Raw genomic sequence first — 18,295 nt, forward strand, 5'->3', positions numbered from 1 at the left:
CAATAATGGGAAAGGCCATGTTTCATACTGCTTTGAGTCTGACATAGCCTCAAGCAAAATGTCTTTCCTCTAGTAGACAGTCATGTTTCCTTCATTGCAGCACATCACAATGCGAGTGGTGTCATGGTCCAATGTTCGGTGAAGGCTTTCGCATCATCCGATCCTACGATGTTTTTGGAGTAACACAGCTTCCTGTTATATTTTATGTCTGTTCCTCTTCCTGCTATAGGAAAGTAAAGGAAAGCAACATTGTTTTCGATCATGTTCCTGAAAAAAGAATATCTCTAAATCCTGAATTGATGAATCCTACAGTGATGTATGAATCCCACTTTAAAAACCATTAAAGTTGACATATACAATCATTCATGTCTTTAAGAGCACAGTTTCTGTGTGGAGATGTCTTCTCACATGAATCCTCTTTGTAATCCTAGCTCCTTATGAACGTTTGTGATTGTTAGGGAATCTTCTCAGAATATTTTTTTGAGAAGGATTAGTAAAAAAGTCTTTGAGGATTTCGAAAAAGATCTAGAAAATTTCTTCCAGAGCATGTTTAGTCTAAAAAGAAAAATGTTAAAATCCTTTGCAAAAAGGATTCATCTTACAATTGGTCTTAGTCATTGGTGGGGCTTGAGCCTATATGGATTCAAAGTCATGCAGCCAGGTTCTCAATATTTGTGCATTTCTATGGAAATTTGTCCAGTGCCAACTGTCTTAATTGCGGATTGCTTTGGGGAATAAAGGATTAATTCCAATACTATATTTAGTTGTTTGAATTCATTACCCAGGCTCTTAGAAAATTGGTACCATCTTTCAATTATCTTGACCACCATCTCGTAAAGCCTGAATCCATAGGCCCGTGTCAGCATTCATTAGGCTTTCAGTAATGGTCCGGCAAGAAAATAAAGTACAAAATTACATTGCAAAGCAACATATGCATACAGTAGAACTTGAGGATTCCGGGAGTTGGTGATGGACAGGGAGGCCTGGCGTGCTGCAATTCATGGGGTCTCAAAGAGTCGGACACGACTGAGCGACTGAACTGAACTGAAGAGGAAGGTAAAAGGGCATTTTGATATAACAAACAATTTTAGAAAGGCATAGAATTGTTTCATGTATGGCATAACTTTAAAGTGCAATTAAAACTAAAATGTTATTTCTAATGAAACCTGATGAGATGAAATTATTTTAATATATACAACTATATGGCACACGGGCTTAGTTGCTCCACAGCATGGGGATCTTCCCAGATCAGAGATCGAACCCATGTCTCCTGCATTGGCAGGCGGACTCTTCACCACTGAACCACCAGGGAAGTCCGCTGCTTAGAATTTAAGGAGTGTGTGACATCTCCTGGTCAGAGGTCACTCACTGATGTCACTGTTTAACCAGTTTAACCATAACCTGCCCATAGAGGCAGTGCTTTGGGTTTTTTCATACACCTGTCATCCTACACCCTGAGCCTGGACTCTTGATAATCTGACTTACATATACTGCCCTTCTTACAACACTCCATGAATGACATCTGAAGGTTCTCCATTGGGTCACTCACTGTCACTGAGATAGCAGAGGTGGGGGTGGGGAAGCTTCACCTTCCGGGGCTTTCTCCAGCCCTGGCTGGGGCAGTTGCAATGAGCATTCCAGGTGGTCCCCCACCCCCAGGGCTCTGCTGCCTGCAGGCTCGGCGGCCAGATCCCTTCTGGCTTGCTCACAAAGGGCAGACAAGTGTCCTGTGGTGAGCAGGCGCTCCACAGCCCAACCACCCTCCTCTGGTAATGATCCATCCCTCCCCAACCTCTCTCTCCTCCCACTTTCTGGCAGCGAGGGCTGATGCTTGGTTGGAAAGCCACATATGTGTGCAGAGTTGTTCTAGCCAGCAGACACCACCACTTGGGCAGCTGCTATGCAGCAGGGCTGGTGAGGGGAAAGGAGTAGATTCTCTCCTGTCCCAAAGCCGAGATTCAGAGTCCATCCTTCAAAAAAGGCCAGGAAAAGGTGAGAGGCCCAAAGCTCCTCCACTCGATATAGGACTGCTAAGATCCCTAATATGGGACCTGGCAAGAGTGGGGGCTCAGAAAAGGGTAGCTCTTACTTTTAACATCAGTATGTGGCTCCTCAGCCCCAGCCCAGTCCTCACTTCTGTTCCATATCTGCCTTCAAGAGAGTTATGTTTTGGGTTTTTGTTTTTTCAAGATTTTTTTTTTTTTCATTTAAGTCACTTTTAAAGTCTTTGTTGAATTTGTCAGACTATTGCTTCTGCTATTTATGTTTGGTTTTCTGGTCACAAGTTATGCGGGATCTTTGCTCCCCAACCAGGGATGGAGCTCCTGCTGCCTGCAATGGACTGCTCGCACTTCACGCATGCGTGCTCCGTTGTGTCTGACTCTACAACCCCATGGAGGGTAGCCCACCAGCCTCCTTGTCCATGGGATTTTCCAGACCAGAATACTGGAGGGGGCTGCTTCTCCTTACTTCAGGGGATCTTCCTGACCCAGAGATGGAATCCGAGTCTCTCGCACCTCCTTCGCTGGCAGGGGGATTCTTTACCATTAGTGCCACCTGGGAGGAAAAGTCAGCCACCGGACCACGAGGGGAGTCCTATGGTTTGTTTTTTTAAACAGATTTTAAACACATATTTTCCAACTTCTCCTTTAAAATTCTTGACACAGTGATGCTTCCAGTTGACTGAATGTCAGTTGAGGATCTCTGATTATTTGTTGTTTTCATTACATTGAGTAGGGGGAGATGATATAAAGATTAATGACAGAAAATTGATTCTTCTTTCTATTTTCTCCAAGATGTGCTTAGTTAAGCACTTCTGATCTTTAAATAGGATTCCTTTGGCTAGGCCAGCAGTGCAAATGTTCCCAGTGCAATTAATCTCAGAAATCCTGCTGCTGCTGCTGCTGAGTCACTTCAGTCGTGTCCGACTCTGCGCGACCCCATAGACGGCAGCCCACCAGGCTCCCCTGTCCCTGGGATTCTCCAGGCAAAAACACTGGAGTGGGTTGCCATTTCCCTCTCCAATGCATGAAAGTGAAAAGTCAAAGTGAAGTCGCTCAGTCATGTCCGACTCTTGGCAACCCCATGGACTGCCGCCTTCCAGGCTCCTCTGTCCATGGGATTTTCCAGGCAAGAGTACTGGAGTGGGGTGCCATTGCCTTCTCCGCTCAGAAATCCATACCTCCACAAATCAAGAGTGCCAGCCCATTTTTACTACCTAACCACTTTTTCTAACATGTTTTGGAAATCTCTATTTTCCCACCAATAAGAATTGCTATATATTTGACCAGAAAATGGTGGCTGGGGAACATATATATGTAGGTGGTCAAAGGATTCAACAGGTCTTGCTCATACTTCCAGTGAGACCTGAAGATTAGTGTTTTTTTTTTTTTTTTTTTTTTGGTAAGGGAGGAAGAAAACAAATAATAGTCACATTCACTATTATCTAAATAAGACTTTCAAACTAATTTTTTTCAGCTGGTTCAAGTCATCAGTGATTTATTGAGCACCTACTAGATAATGAGCACCATGTGCTTCATCTGCAAAGCTCTAGAGACTTTTCTGGTGGTGGAAGTGGCTAAGATTCCTCACTCCCAATGCAGGGGACCTAGGTAGGTTCGACCCCTGGTCAGGGAACTAGATCTCACATGCTGCAACTAAGAGTTCACATGCCGCAACTAAAAATCCTGCACACTGCAACTGGCACAGATGAATAAATGAGTGAATAGTAAAAAGTTAAAAAAAACCAGTCCTTAGATGTGGATATAAAGGGTTGTATGTGCAGAAAAAGGGTCAAGTTAATCCGTGGCCACTACTTCCACCTTCGCTGGTTCCCACTTGCTCAAAAAAGCAGCTGCAGCGCCCTCACCATTGGGCCCTCATGGCCCACAGACAGTGCATGGGTGCAGGGTCCCTTCTGAGAGGATTTCCACCCCAGCTGCTTCTACAATTGGAAAGGATATTTCCTGGCACCCAGAGTGTGAGAAGAATAAGGATCAGTTTAGTTCAGTTCAGTTCAGTCGCTCAGTTGTGTCCGACTCTTTGTGACCCCATGAATCGCAGCACGCCAGGCCTCCCTGTCCATCACCAACTCCCGGAGTTCACTCAGACTCACATCCATGGAGTCAGTGATGCCATCCAGCCATCTCATCCTCTGTCGTCCCCTTCTCCTCCTGCCCCCAATCCCTCCCAGCATCAGGGTCTTTTCCAAGGAGTCAACTCTTCGCATGAGGTGGCCAAAGTACTGGAGTTACAGCTTTAGCATCATTCCTTCCAAAGAAATCCCAGGGCTGATCTCCTTCAGAATGGACTGGTTGGATCTCCTTGCAGTCCAAGGGACTCTCAAGAGTCTTCTCCAACACCACAGTTCAAAAGCATCAATTCTTCGGTGCTCAGCTTTCTTCACAGTCCAACTCTCACATCCATACATGACTACTGGAAAAACCACAGCCTTGACTAGATGGACCTTTGTTGGCAAAGTCATGTCTCTGCTTTTCCATATGCTATCTAGGTTGGTCATAACTTTTCTTCCAAGGAGTAAGCATCTTTTAATTTCATGGCTGCAGTCACCATCTGCAGTGATTTTGGAGCCCAAAAAAATAAAGTCTGACACTGTTTCCACTGTTTCCCCATCTATTTCCCATGAAGTGATTGGGACCAGATGCCATGATCTTCGTTTTCTGAATGTTGAGCTTTAAGCCAACTTTTTCACTCTCTTCTTTCACTTTCATCAAAAGAATAAGGATAAGTCTCCTCAAAATGTCTCATTAGTTTTGAAATGTTGTTTGACCCTCCTTAACAATTGCTGAATATGTTTGTATGCATGCTAACTCACTCCTGCTGCTGCTGCTGCTGCTGCTGCTAAGTCACTTCAGTCGTGTCCGACTCTGTGCGACCCCATAGATGGCAGCCCACCAGGCTCCCCCGTCCCTGGGATTCTCCAGGCAAGAACACTGGAGTGGGTTGCCATGCTCTCCTCCAGGGGATCTTCCCAACCCGGGGATTGAACCTGCGTCTCTTAACGCTTCCACATTGGCAGCCTGTCTCTTTACCACTAGAGCCACCTGGGAAGCCTGAATATGTTGATCACTTGGAAAATCTGAACCAATTAAATTTTTACTGTTTCAAAGACAGAAAGTTGACATTAGGAAATTCTGCAGAAGCCACAGTTGGAACTTTATGGGGACAACTGGCATATTTTTCAGGAACTCAGGCCACTTAACATAATTTTAAAAAGTTCAGTAAGAACCATGGGCTAATTTAAAACTGTACAGATAATCATCAGCTTGATTTTCTTCCTTTTTTTTAGCTCAATCCATATAGGTTTTAGTAAAAGGTTTTTTTTTGTACTAAAAAGAGATGCACACTAATTGCATTTTTTGATCCCTGAGTTACTCTTGCTTCGGTCATAAACTTTTAATTTAAGGAGTGAGGCACTAAAAAGTAAGAATTACCCGAGTAATTTATAGCAATGCAAAACTTGGCCCAGCGCACAGATCAATAGTCTCCATAAGGCCTAGGGCAGATGCAGAGACAGTTACAAAAAGCCATTATCTAATTGGGAGATAAATGCTCAGACACCAGATTTTCAGTTGACCTTAACTGAAGATTCTCTTGGCCCCAAAAGCACAATAATAGACAGTCCTTGAAACAGCATGCAGACAAGGGCACTTTTTTGTAACATCATGTATCATAGGCAGAATTGCCTTAACCGGAACTTTTCAATTTCATTTTCCCTTTCCACTTGGCAAGACCACTGAGAAAGAGACCCCAAATGATCTCTAGTAGTCCTTTTGGCAACTTCTCAAAGACCCCTCAAACAACCCTGAATTTAGATTGCAGCTGCTTTCATTCCATTATAATAACAGAGGCTGTTTGTTATCGTAACCACTGGATCTGTCTCTTCGACCCGCTTTTTACAGTGCAAATGGAATTACAGCTATTTGTAGTTCCCAGTGGACGCAAGCAGAGAGCACATCCTGTGTAAAAGACAAATAGGTTTTTAAAAAAATAGGAAAACCATATTACCTTATATATGGACTTGAACTTGAGCAAACTCTGGGAGAGAGTCCTCCTCTAGGAGGACAGAGGAGCCTGGCGTGCTACAGTCCATGCGGTCACAAAGAATCAGACACGACTTAGCAACTGAACGACAATGCACCTTATAATGGTAATGGGGATACCATTAAGCACCGTCCCAGCCTGAGGATCTAATCTTTCAGTTGACAAAGCAGAGGGCAGGTGAAGCCCAGGTTTACTCTATACCCAGCTCTGAGGTGGAGGGGACAGAAGTCTCCAAGCGTGTGAAGAAGGCTTGAGGATCCGTGATTGAAGACACCATTCAAGGAGGCTTCTAGATGCATAAGAAGTTCCCTAAGAAGGACCCGGGACAGGTCGATTAGTCTACCCTCCTCTCGCTTTCAGGCAGCCCTTCCCCATTCTGACCATTCCCTCTTTCTCAAGTGCCAGGTGACTAGCTCTCCATCCCGGAAACACTGCTTGCAGTGCTCTCTTCCCTATTTTCTGTGAGTTCCTGTTGAACACTCACTTTACTGCCTTCCAAAACAGCCGAATTCTCTTTTCTTTCACAACAGGCCTTGACTTGCTCATCCTAACCACAGCCCCATCATTACCAGCCAAGGCTAATCTGAACCGCCTTTCCTTGGGGGCTAAGAAGGCTGGTCTTCAAAGACCTTTGAAAACCTTCAAAGAGATCCAGAGCCTGATCCTACAAACCTGCCACTTAGAAAGCTTCATCAGCTCACATGAAACGCACAGTTTCAGGCACTCAGTGTTCGCTAAAATGCTCCCTCGGAACACGAAGATTACCCTAAAAGCAACCCATAAAGCTTACGTGTGTAGTTTCATGTCGAAGAAATCCTCACCCCTTTTTATGGCAATATGTCTGAATTAAATTGAAAGTTCCAGTTTACATAACTTTGAGACATTTAAAGAGATCTATTTCCAGAAGTGAATGGGCAGGGAGTAGACCAGAGATCTCATCCTAAAGTGGTATTTAGGTTTGCTCTAGAACATAGAGTAACAATACTCCAAATTTTCAGGCCACCATATTGTAATAATTTTTATCTGAAAAGATGCTTAGTTTTTCATCAGTAATTATGCCTAGCAATTGTCAAGCACACATTTGTGTGCTAGTTTTCCAGAAGTTAATTCTCAAATCACTCTGTGAAATAGTCCCTGTTAATATCTCTATTTTAGACACAAGGAAACTGAAAGGATGAGTTTAAAAAGGATATATTCTGAATAGTATCATTTCATATATATATATATATATATATATATATATATATATGTATGTATATGTATAAACTTGCTGAAGGCTCTTAATACAGAAAGTCACTCTGCTTTCTGGAAAATTCATGCCCCTACTCATGTACACACCAGCAGCCAACATCATCTTTTCTACCACATACTCATCAAAACACTGAGGATTGTACTTTAAAATATATAATCACTTGGTAGGGGAAATGGGTGCTTTGTCGTGATTATTTTAACTCTCTCTTAAAAATCTCCCATTTTCTACTAGTTTACTTTTGTAGTCTTTCTTTTTGGGGGGAGCAAACACGGTACAAATCCTAAGGAAAGGAATTAAATGCTTCACTATTTTACCTGGAGCCAGATTTAGTTGTTTTATTCTTTAAAAAAAATTAGAAAAGGGGGAAGCTTAAAGTATCCCACATTTCCAGAGCTGTTCCAGAAACAGAAGCAGCTCCTTTACACTGAAGAACCAGAAAAAAATTTGTTCCTCTTCTCAACAGCCAGTGGATCCCCACCAGCATCGGTGTCACCGGAGAAGCTGAGGGTGACAGATCCATGTGAATGGAAGCAAGTGGGCAAGTTCTGTGTCAAAACTAGGTGGAGCCTCACTCTGCCTTTTCTCCTTTTTTAATAAAAACCCATCACTGCCAATGGTCATGTTGTGGTATCTCCACGTGCTAAGAATTTAATGCGACATAATGAATACCCAGTTATCACACATGCAATCCCAATACCTGTCCTCGAGAATAAGGAAGTGGGTCAAATAGAGGCGCTTGCTGCCTTTCACTCTGCATCAAAGGGTTGCATCAAACAGGATGTTGGGTGTTGCAAGGGGCAGAGATCACAAACCGTCTGCCACCCCTGCCAGGCACCGCGGAACCTCAGAGTTGACACCCTCTCAACCCTTTCCTGGCAAACAGTGTCTGATGCAGCACGAGAGGGCCACTCTAACTAAAATGTACAATCAGGCAAAAGAAAAAAAAAAAAAAAAACAGCTTATCAGCCATTTTAGAGGACATTTGAATTCCCAAGTGGGATGACTTCCAAATGAAGCCATTGTTTTCTAACCAAAGTAGCTCAAAGCAATTGAGAAGCAGCAGGAGAGAAGCTACACTCCAAAAAGAAGCTGGCTTTCTGCATTGGCTGGTTTTGTTGGAGCATATTCTACCCCCAGATAATACTATGAGGTGTGTCCTGCAAAAAGCTCTGTCTTCCAAAAGATAATGTAAAGACTGCTTTAAGAAAGCAGGAATAGGGCTCCCCTGGTGACTCAGCAGTAGAGAATCCACCTGCCAATGCAGGAGACACGGGTTCGATCTCTGGTCTGGAAATACCCCACGTACCACAGAGCAACTAAGCCCATGCGCCACCACCGTTGAGCCTGTGCTCTGGACCCTGGGAGCCGCAACTGCTGAGCCCACAAGCCACAACTACTGAAGCCCTGTGCCCTAGAGTCTGTGCTCCACCACGAGAGAAGCCACCACAGTGAGAAGCCCACGCACCGCAACTAGAGAGTAGCCCCTGCAGCAAGGAAGACCCAGCACAGCCAAAACACAGAGACAGAAATATTGATCAATGGAACAAAATAGAAAGCCCAGAGATAAATCCACGCACATATGGACACCTTATCTTTGACAAAGGAGGCAAGAATATGCAATGGATTAAAGACAATCTCTTTAACAAGTGGTGCTGGGAAAACTGGTCAACCACTTGTAAAAGAATGAAACTAGAACACTTTCTAACACCATACACAAAAATAAACTCAAAATGGATTAAAGATCTCAACGTAAGACCAGAAACTATAAAACTCCTAGAGGAGAACATAGGCAAAACACTCTCCGACATACATCACAGCAGGATCCTCTATGACCCACCTCCCAGAATATTGGAAATAAAAGCAAAAATAAACAAATGGGACCTAATTAAACTTAAAAGCTTCTGCACAACAAAGGAAACTATTAGCAAGGTGAAAAGGCAGCCTTCAGAATGGGAGAAAATAATAGCAAATGAAACAACGGACAAACAATTAATCTCAAAAATATACAAGCAACTCCTACAGCTCAACTCCAGAAAAATAAATGACCCAATCAAAAAATGGGCCAAAGAACTAAATAGACATTTCTCCAAAGAAGACATACAGATGGCTAACAAACACATGAAAAGATGCTCAACATCACTCATTATCAGAGAAATGCAAATCAAAACCACTATGAGGTACCATTTCACACCAGTCAGAATGGCTGCGATCCAAAAGTCTACGAGCAATAAATGCTGGAGAGGGTGTGGAGAAAAGGGAACCCTCTTACACTGTTGGTGGGAATGCAAACTAGTACAGCCACTATGGAGAACAGTGTGGAGATTCCTTAAAAAACTGGAAATAGAACTGCCTTATGATCCAGCAATCCCACTTCTGGGCATACACACTGAGGAAACCAAAAGGGAAAGAGACACGTGTACCCCAATGTTCATCGCAGCACTGTTTATAATAGCTAGGACATGGAAGCAACCTAGATGCCCATCAGCAGATGAATGGATAAGAAAGCAGTGGTACATATACACAATGGAGTATTACTCAGCCATTAAAAAGAATACATTTGAATCAGTTCTAATGAGGTGGATGAAACTGGAGCCTATTATACAGAGTGAAGTAAGCCAGAAAGAAAAACACCAATACAGTATACTAACGCATATATATGGAATTTAGAAAGATGGTAACAATAACCCTGTGTATGAGACAGCAAAAGAGACACTGATGTATAGACCAGTCTTATGGACTCTGTGGGAGAGGGAGAGGGTGGGGAGATTTGGGAGAATAGCAGTGAAACATGTATAATATCATGTATGAAACGAGATGCCAGTCCAGGTTCGATGCACGATACTGGATGCTTGGGGCTGGTGCACTGGGACAACCCAGAGGGAGGGTATGGGGAGGGAGGAGGGAGGAGGGTTCAGGATGGGGAACACAGGTATACCTGTGGCGGATTCATTTCGATATTTGGCAAAACTAATACAATATTGTAAAGTTTAAAAATAAAATAAAATTAAAAATAAATAAATAAACATCAATAAAATAAAATAACTATTTATTTATTTGGCTGTACCAGGTCTTAGCCGTGGTACACAGGATATTTTGTTTTTAGTTGCATTGTGAGAACCCTCAGTTGTGGCATGTGGGGTCTAGTTCCCTGTCCAGCAATCAGACCTGGGTCCCCTGCTCTGAGAGTGTGGAGTCTTAGCCGCTGGACCACAAGGGAAGTCCCTAATTTCCTCTTTTGAGTAGACTATTTTTTAACTGTACTCACCTTTACTAAGGGTTTCTTTTCAGTGGGAGTCCCAGTGAGCCCTGGGTTAAGAAAATCTTACATTTGTTTTGGCCACAGCTCTAGCACTTTCCCTGGAGAAGGAATTGGTAACCCACTCCAGTATTCCTGCCTGGAGAATTCCGTGGACAGAGGAGCCTGGCGAGCTACAGTCCATGGGGTCACAAAGAGTCAGACACAACTGAGGACGCACACATGCGTGCATGCTAGAGCTTTCGGTGGCTCTGGGCTGGTTTGCAGGGTCGCTTCTTGACTCCAGTTTCACAACCCATGCAAGCAGGATACATTGAGACATGATGCCTGTTCGTGGTGCATGTCCACCACAAACAGAGTTTTTATCCTTCATGGTGACTTTTTCCCCCATGTGCCCACAGATACAATTAATAGTCTCACAACTTCTTCAAGCAAGTGGCCCACATTTTCCTAATATTGTATTTATTGCCAGAGCTCGCTGCTCCAGGTCTTTCGTCACAGCCCTCCAACCCCCACTTTTAGCAGGAGTGTCCTTGTGCAAAACCTGCCAACTCCTTGACTCAGTTAGGCAACACTGGATCCCTTCACCCTCCCCGATTGCCCTGTGTATCCTTATATAAATTCCCTTAACAAGAAGTTAAGAGTGACGAGCTGTCTCAAAGTGGTGATGTGCTGTGCTGTGCTCAGTCGCTTCAGTCATGTCCTTTGCATGTCCAGTGACTCTGCAACTCGGAGCCCACCAGGCTCCCCTGTCCATGGGATTCTCTGGACAAGAATACTGGAATGGGTTGCCTTGCCGTCCTCCAGGGGATCTTCCCAAGCCCGGGATCAACCCCGAGTCTCTTACACGCCTGTCACCTGCACTGGCAAGGGGGTTCCTTACCGTTAGCGCCACCTGGGGAGCCAGAAAGTGGGGATGTTTGAGCTCAAATTTGAAAGACAAAAGGGAGTCAGCCCTGAAGCTATCAGGGCAGGTGGGCAGCAGAATGCAACTTTCTGTAATGTGGAAACTATTTCAAAATATGAAAGATTTTAAAAATTAAGGTATTGGAGCCAAGGAGGAGAAGGAGAAGTAGGGAGAGAAAGAGAAAGTAAAGGAGAAAGAGGAAGAGAAAGAGGAAAGAGGAAGGGGTGGGGGAGGGGAGGGGAGGGGGAGGAGGGGGAGGGGAGGAAGGCTGTGCCCCCTGAGCCCGCACACACCCACAGGCTCCCCTGCAATATGATTTCACTCTATAAACACACCGTCAGTGTCGCTTTTGTCATAAGATCTCCAATCTGACAGTGCCTTCAAAACTTCATCTTCCCCAAGCAATTTAGTTGTAGGAAACTAGTTCGTGTGTGCTCAGTCCCTCAGTCATGTCCGACTCTTTGCAGCCCCGTAGACTGTAGCCTATGAGGCTCCTCTGTCCATGGGATTCTCCAGGCAAGAATCCTGGAGTGGGTTGCCATTTCCTCCTCCAGGGGATCTTCCCAACCCAGGGATCGAACCCCCGTCTCCTGTGTCTCCTGCATTGCAGGCGGATTCTTTACCACTAACCTATCAGGGCAGCCTAAAGACCAAACAATTTGCTTTGAAAAAACACGGAGGACAGAACGTTGCAGTAACCCTCCCTCTCCTTTAGCCCTCCCCTGGCACGCGGTTTCATCCCCTCTCACAGCACTTTGGCTTCTCTTGGTGCGTGTGCTGCTCTGGGACACCTCCATCCTCTCCCCTCACCCTCTGGCCTGGTGTGGTCACTCAGGCCCCTCTTGCCCCTTTCCACCTTGTGACTTGTCACCTGGAACTCCCACCCCTCATCACCTCTATCTTTTGATAACTTACATCTCAGGGAACAAGGCACCCAGCTCAACCACCCCACCAGGCAATGAACCACAGGTCCCAGCCAGCTGAAGGGTTGGATACCTAGGGTCAGGTGTGGCTGGAGAGGAGAAAGAAGGACAAAATGTGGGTGTCTGAACCCCAGGGGGGTGGGTGGAACGATGTCCCTTAAAGGGGCTGTGGGTGTGGGCTCAGTCTGTCAAATGTAGTCTTGAATACTTCAGTCCTCCAAAAGACTCAGTGGTAAAGAATCTGCATGCGATACAGGAGACGCAGGTTTGATCCCTGGGTTGGGAAGATCCCCCGGAGAAGGAAGTAACAACCCACTCCAGTATTCCTGCCTGGAGAATCCCATGGACAGAGGAGCCTGGTGGGCTACAATCCATGAGGTTGCAAAAGTCGAACGTGACCGAGTGACTAAACCACCACCAAGCTGGTCCAGAGGAAAGGAACAGTACAGAATCTGGTGTTTTCTTTCCTTTCTCTTTTCTTCGACGTCTGTCTCACATACACACACAGTCACGCACCAGCAGCATCCTTTCATTTCAGCTTCACATTGCTGTTAACTCACTTGATGCATTATTTTTTTCCTTCCAGAAACACTGTTTCTGCCAGGCCATCCAACTCCACAGAGAATGTTCCTGGAGTCGGTTCCCTGCCACTCTGTTGGTTCGGCAAGTCACTCTCACCAGCTTCACAGTTAGCCTTCTGTGGCTGTTAACTGCAAAATCTGATGGTCACATCCCATCCTTTGCAGGGTCTCTTCTGGCTCAGGCAGTAAAGAATCTGCCTGCCATGCAAGAGACGTGGGTTTGATCCCTGGGTTGAGAAGATCCCCTGAAAAAGGAAATGGCTACCCACTCCAGTAATTCTCGCCATGAGAATCCCATGGACAGAGGAACCTGGAGAGTCCATGGGGTTGCAAAGAGTCGGACAATGAGTGAGTGACTGACACACACACTTCCGGCTCTGAAGTCCGTGGTTCAGTCGTTCAGGAGAAATCTGACCGAGGAGGTGCATTCTGGCAAAACTGCCTGCAGGGCCTTCCAAATGGATTTGAAAACGCTTTGAGGCAAAAACCGTGTGCCTCGCGCCCTCTTGTGGGCAGATCTGACATCTCAGCGCCTTGAGGAAATCAACAAAATTTAAAGATAATGGGTGAAGCTGACCTGAGAGCTCACTGAGCGAGGGCGCTGGTCTACGGATGTCAACACCTGTTCCCTGCGGTAACCACACGGCACCCTTGCCCGGTGGTGGTGATGTTACTTCCTCTTGGAGCAGAGGAAACCGAGGAACCCAGGGCTGAAGCCAGCAGTCCAGTCACGCAGCACACAGGGCACAGAGGGACCCAACTCACGGAGGGGGATTTCAAGAGCTGTCCTCACGACTCAGCGTGAGGCCTCGGAGGCCTCATCAGAGGAAAATTCCTTCAGATGTTTTTGAAAATGGAAAACCACGTTGGAGATAGTCTTGCCAGCCTTTCCCCCAGTGGCCCATTATCTGGAGGGCATTCTGCATGAGGATAATAAGGTTGTGGGTATGTGATGGTGGGCGTGGGAAAGCAGAATATTCCGTGATCAAATGAAACACGGGGTGAAAAAAAAATTATGGTGACACTTGTGTCTTCAAGGGCTTCCCTGGTGGCTCAGATGGTAAAGAATCTGCCTGCCAATGCAGGAGACCTAGGTTCGATCCCTGGGTCGGGAAGATCCCCTGGAGAAGGAAATGGTAACCCACTCCCCAGTGTTCTTGCCTGGAGAATTCAAAGGATGGAGGGCTACAGTCCATGGGGTTGCAAAAGAGTTGAACATGACTGAGCGACTAACACTTTCTGTCTTCATTGCACTAATATATGTGGATAAAGAAAGTGATGGGATGTGCTCCATAAATCTCAAAGTCATCAGATCAGGGCTTCTCATTATATTTTTGGAGGAGGAAATGGCAACCCACTCCGTGGGGTCACCACAGGGCGAGGGAGCACGCTCATTATATCTTCGTTCCTCAACCTTATAACACTCTGGGCCAGATAATTCTTTGTTGTGGGGACTGTTCTATGCATTGAGAGATAGTTAGCAGCATTCCTGGCTTCATCCCTGGCTTCTATGCCAGGACAGCCCCCATTCCCAAGTCCTGATAACCAAAGTTATCTCCAGGGACTTTCCAGGCAGTCCAGTGGATAGGAAAACATTCTTCCACTGCAAGGGGGTGTGCGTTCGATTCCTGTTTGAGGAACAAAGATTTCACATGCCGTGTGGTGTGGCCAAAAAATAAAATAAATTTAAAAAAATTTTAATAAAAAAAAATTATCTCCAGACACAGCCAGCTGTTTCCAGAGGGACAAGACCGAAACTACTGCTTTAGACCATAGAACTCTTTTCTTCATGGAGCAACTCAAAGGACTAATGTTCCAGGGAATTCACTTCTGGAAACACTGACTTGGTTCGTTTATGCTCAGTTTATGGGAGAGGAAATGAAGGCCTGGGGAAGTGAGGTGACTCGCTTATGTCCATCATGTAACTTGAGTGATGTGTGTGAAAACTAAGGCTCCAAGTAAACCCTGGTTCTTTGGGCTTCAAGACTAGCCTAGCTTCTCGTAGGTGATGCTGGCAGTATGGGCTGGGGATGGGATCAGGGGACAGCCCTAACTCAGCTCTGTGAAGCGCTATCTTTTCACTGGTGCTGCTTCACAGCTACACAATACTGGACACGTTTTTCCCTCTCCTATTGAAGCAGCTTATGGACCCAGAGCATTTGGACACTCACTGAAGGACAGACCAGCTCATGGTTGACCCTATGGTCAAAGTCCTACCGTAATGAATTTCTGTTTTTCAAACAAAAGAAAAAGGCTAAGTTCAGAAAGAGTCCTTTTCCTTACTGAATTCTCCAATAGTCCCTTCTCCTCATGGATTTTGTGGCAGTGGTAGTGTTGGGGCAAAGTTTGCATCTCACGCTTTCTTTCCCTGCAGAACCTTTGGAATGGGGGCAGATTTCCATTTATTGAGGCTGATTTGAATGTGCAGTTAGGACTGGGGTATAGATGGCAGGGGAGTCAGGGGACTTTGGCAGAGGGGGCGCCACTGTGCTTTCTGAGACCAGAACTTCACAGGAGCGGGAGGTTGGACCAGGTACAAATTTAGGTTTTACTCTGCCTCTCCACAGGTGGCGCTAGTGGTAAAGTATCCACCTGCTAATGCAGGAGAGGAGGGTTTGATCCCCGGGTCGGGAAGATTCCCTGGAGTAGAAGTGGCAATCCACTCCAGAATTCTTGCCTGAATTCCATGGACAAAATTCCATGGACAGAGGAGCCAGGTGGACTACCGTCCATGGGGCTGCAAAGAGTTCAGACACAACTGAGCAACTGAGCACTGCCTCTCCACGAGTTCGGTGTGTAGTCCATTCTAAAAGCAGAGACACACCTCATGCCTCTCCGTCCACTCCAACTTGAGGTTTCTACCACCTAGATTCTCCTTGGGGGAAAGGAAGTTTCTGTGGTCAGCTGTCCCTGGCTTGGGGTCATGAGCAGTTCGGTGCACTGCAAAGCTGTTCCCACCCCTGAAATGCATATACGCTGTATCGACAACATTCACCGTCACTCGCTTCATGCTGTCACCTCCACGCGGCCAGTACTGTTTTACATGCTTTACACTTGCTGTTGTTCAGTTGCTAAGCTGTGTCTGACTCTCTCGCCACCCCATAGACTGTAGCCTGCCAGGCTCCTCTGTCCATGGGATTCTCCAGGCAAGAATACTGGAGTGGGTTGCCATTTCCTTCTCCAGGGGATCTTCCTGGATCAGGGATTGAACATTGAACCCCACATTTCCTGCACTGGGAGGCAGATTCTTTACCACCAGGGAAGCCCATATTTCACACTTACTACTCATTTAATCTTTACAACAACCCCACATGGCAGATGCTGCTGTTATGTTCATTTTACAGATGAGGAAACTGAGACATAAGCCTTACATAACTTGCACAAGGTCACAGACTAGTAAGAGCCAGCTTTGAAACCCAAGAGGTCTGAGGCTCTGAACCTCTGTGCTGTCCGGCACCCATACCCTACACCCCAGCTCTAAAACAGCCCTGGGAGCCCCACCTTTAAAGAGATAATGACAGTGAAGATTTACCAGGAAACACTCCTGGTGCGGTGTGTTGCTTTGTAATGACTGGAAAGGCAGGAAAAACCAACTCTTCCTTATAAAAAGGTGACATGTTATCCTTAGTGAAAATGACATGTTTATACTCCCATCGACCACCTTCCTAAAGGGTGATTTTCTAGATAATGATAATTATTGATTAGCTGCTTCTCTTCCCATGGAGACACCAAATCAGGCTTGAAGTACTGTGGATTTTGGTAGCTTTGATACGCACATGCATCATTAAGGCTCAAACTCCAAGCAAGACTGCCATCTGCTGTAGAGATGGGCTGATACTTTTTTCTGTTTCCTAAAACAATGTTAACAGTCATAAAAACAAAGAAGGGAGAGAGGAGATGATCAATTTCAATCACTCTCCTTAAGTGTTGAATCGCTGCCTAGCTGTGGTCATGGCCAAAGACACAATTGTGTTACTGCATTTCTTCTCACGAGTGAGCACAGGTATACTCTGAAGTCTTAAAGTGATGTCTGGACAACAGACCCATCAGCTTCTTTCAACCCCACTGCTGCCACTGCAGGTTTAGCCCTTCCCTGAACCTGGATGGTCTCCAAATGATCACCCAGCCACTGTGTCTTCCCCTAAACACACCCTTCTCCGAAGTGATCACTTTTAAATGTAGACCAGAGCATGCTGAAGCTGAAGTTCCAATACTCTGGCCACCTGATGTGAAGAGTCGACTCACTGGAAAAGATCCTGATGCTGGGAAAGACTGAAGGCAGGAGGAGAAGGGGACAACAGAGGATGAGATGGTTGGAGGGCATCACCGACTCAATGGGTATGAACTTGGGCAAACTCTGGGAGATGGTGAGGGACAGGGAGGCCTGGTGCGCTATAGTCCATGGGGTCACAAAGAGTCGGACATGATTTAGCAACTGAACAACAAAGAGCATGCTATTCCCCTTCATATATCCTCCAATGGGCTCCAGGTTCATACAGATTTAAATCTGGACTTGTTCCCATGGCCTCTGCAGCCTTAGGAGATTTAGCTCCTGACTGCTCTCTAACCACTGCCTAGGCTGCTCCAGTCATGATCTGGTTTGGGGACAGAGCAGGCATATTTGGACCTTGGCATTTGCCATTCTTCCTGGAAAGCTCAGGCCACAGACATTTGCACGCCTGTCTACTTTTTGTTATTTATGGCCCAGAATCAAAGTCATTTCGCCAGAAAGAATTTCTGGCCATTCATTTTAAAATAGAAAATCTCAGTCTCTACTGCAGTGTGTGCTCAGTTGTGCAGCATGTCTGACTCTTCGCAACGCCATGGACTGTAGCTCACCAGGCTCCTTTGTCCATGGGATTCTCCAGGCATGAATACTGGAGTGGGTTGCCATTTCCTACTCCGTGATCTTCCAAACCAGGAATCGAACCCATGTCTCCTGTGTCTCCTGCATTGGCAGGTGGATTCTGCACAGCTGAGCCCAGCTACTGGGAAGCCCCTACTTCTACTACATAACAGATGCACAATAAGTATTCCTTTCTTCCTTTCTCCAGACATCCAAGGCTCTAGTGCTGTTAACACAGACAAAGCCATGGGTAGAAAGAATTATCATTTGAAGTCCTCACCTGCCCCCAGTTCTGAAGGTGGTACAGAACTGGAAGGACACGTTCACCTGTTAGCATAATTTAGTAAAGTTGGGAAGACTAAGGGCATAGTCATAAGTAGGTGAGTTCAGCTTGTGCCATGTGAGGCTGAGATCCTTGGGACAGGGGGTCTAGCTGGAACACCAGAGAACCTTGTTAAAGGAACTGG

General features: G+C 45.8%; 1 protein-coding gene across 3 annotated transcripts in view; it reads left to right on the forward strand.

Annotated features, from left to right (window-relative positions):
- LRRC63 (leucine rich repeat containing 63) overlaps positions 1-757 on the forward strand; it is a 34,459-nt gene extending 33,702 nt beyond the window's left edge. For all 3 annotated transcript variants that reach the window (XM_061434570.1, XM_061434569.1, XM_061434573.1), the window contains one exon: positions 101-757. In XM_061434570.1, coding sequence (XP_061290554.1) covers positions 101-344 — 244 coding nt within the window. In that variant the 3' untranslated portion in view covers positions 345-757. The remainder of the gene's footprint in view (positions 1-100) is intronic.
- The last annotated feature ends 17,538 nt before the right edge of the window (positions 758-18,295 follow it).

Source organism: Bos javanicus, chromosome 12 (assembly GCF_032452875.1).
Source record: "Bos javanicus breed banteng chromosome 12, ARS-OSU_banteng_1.0, whole genome shotgun sequence".
Taxonomy (NCBI): Eukaryota; Metazoa; Chordata; class Mammalia; order Artiodactyla; family Bovidae; genus Bos; species Bos javanicus.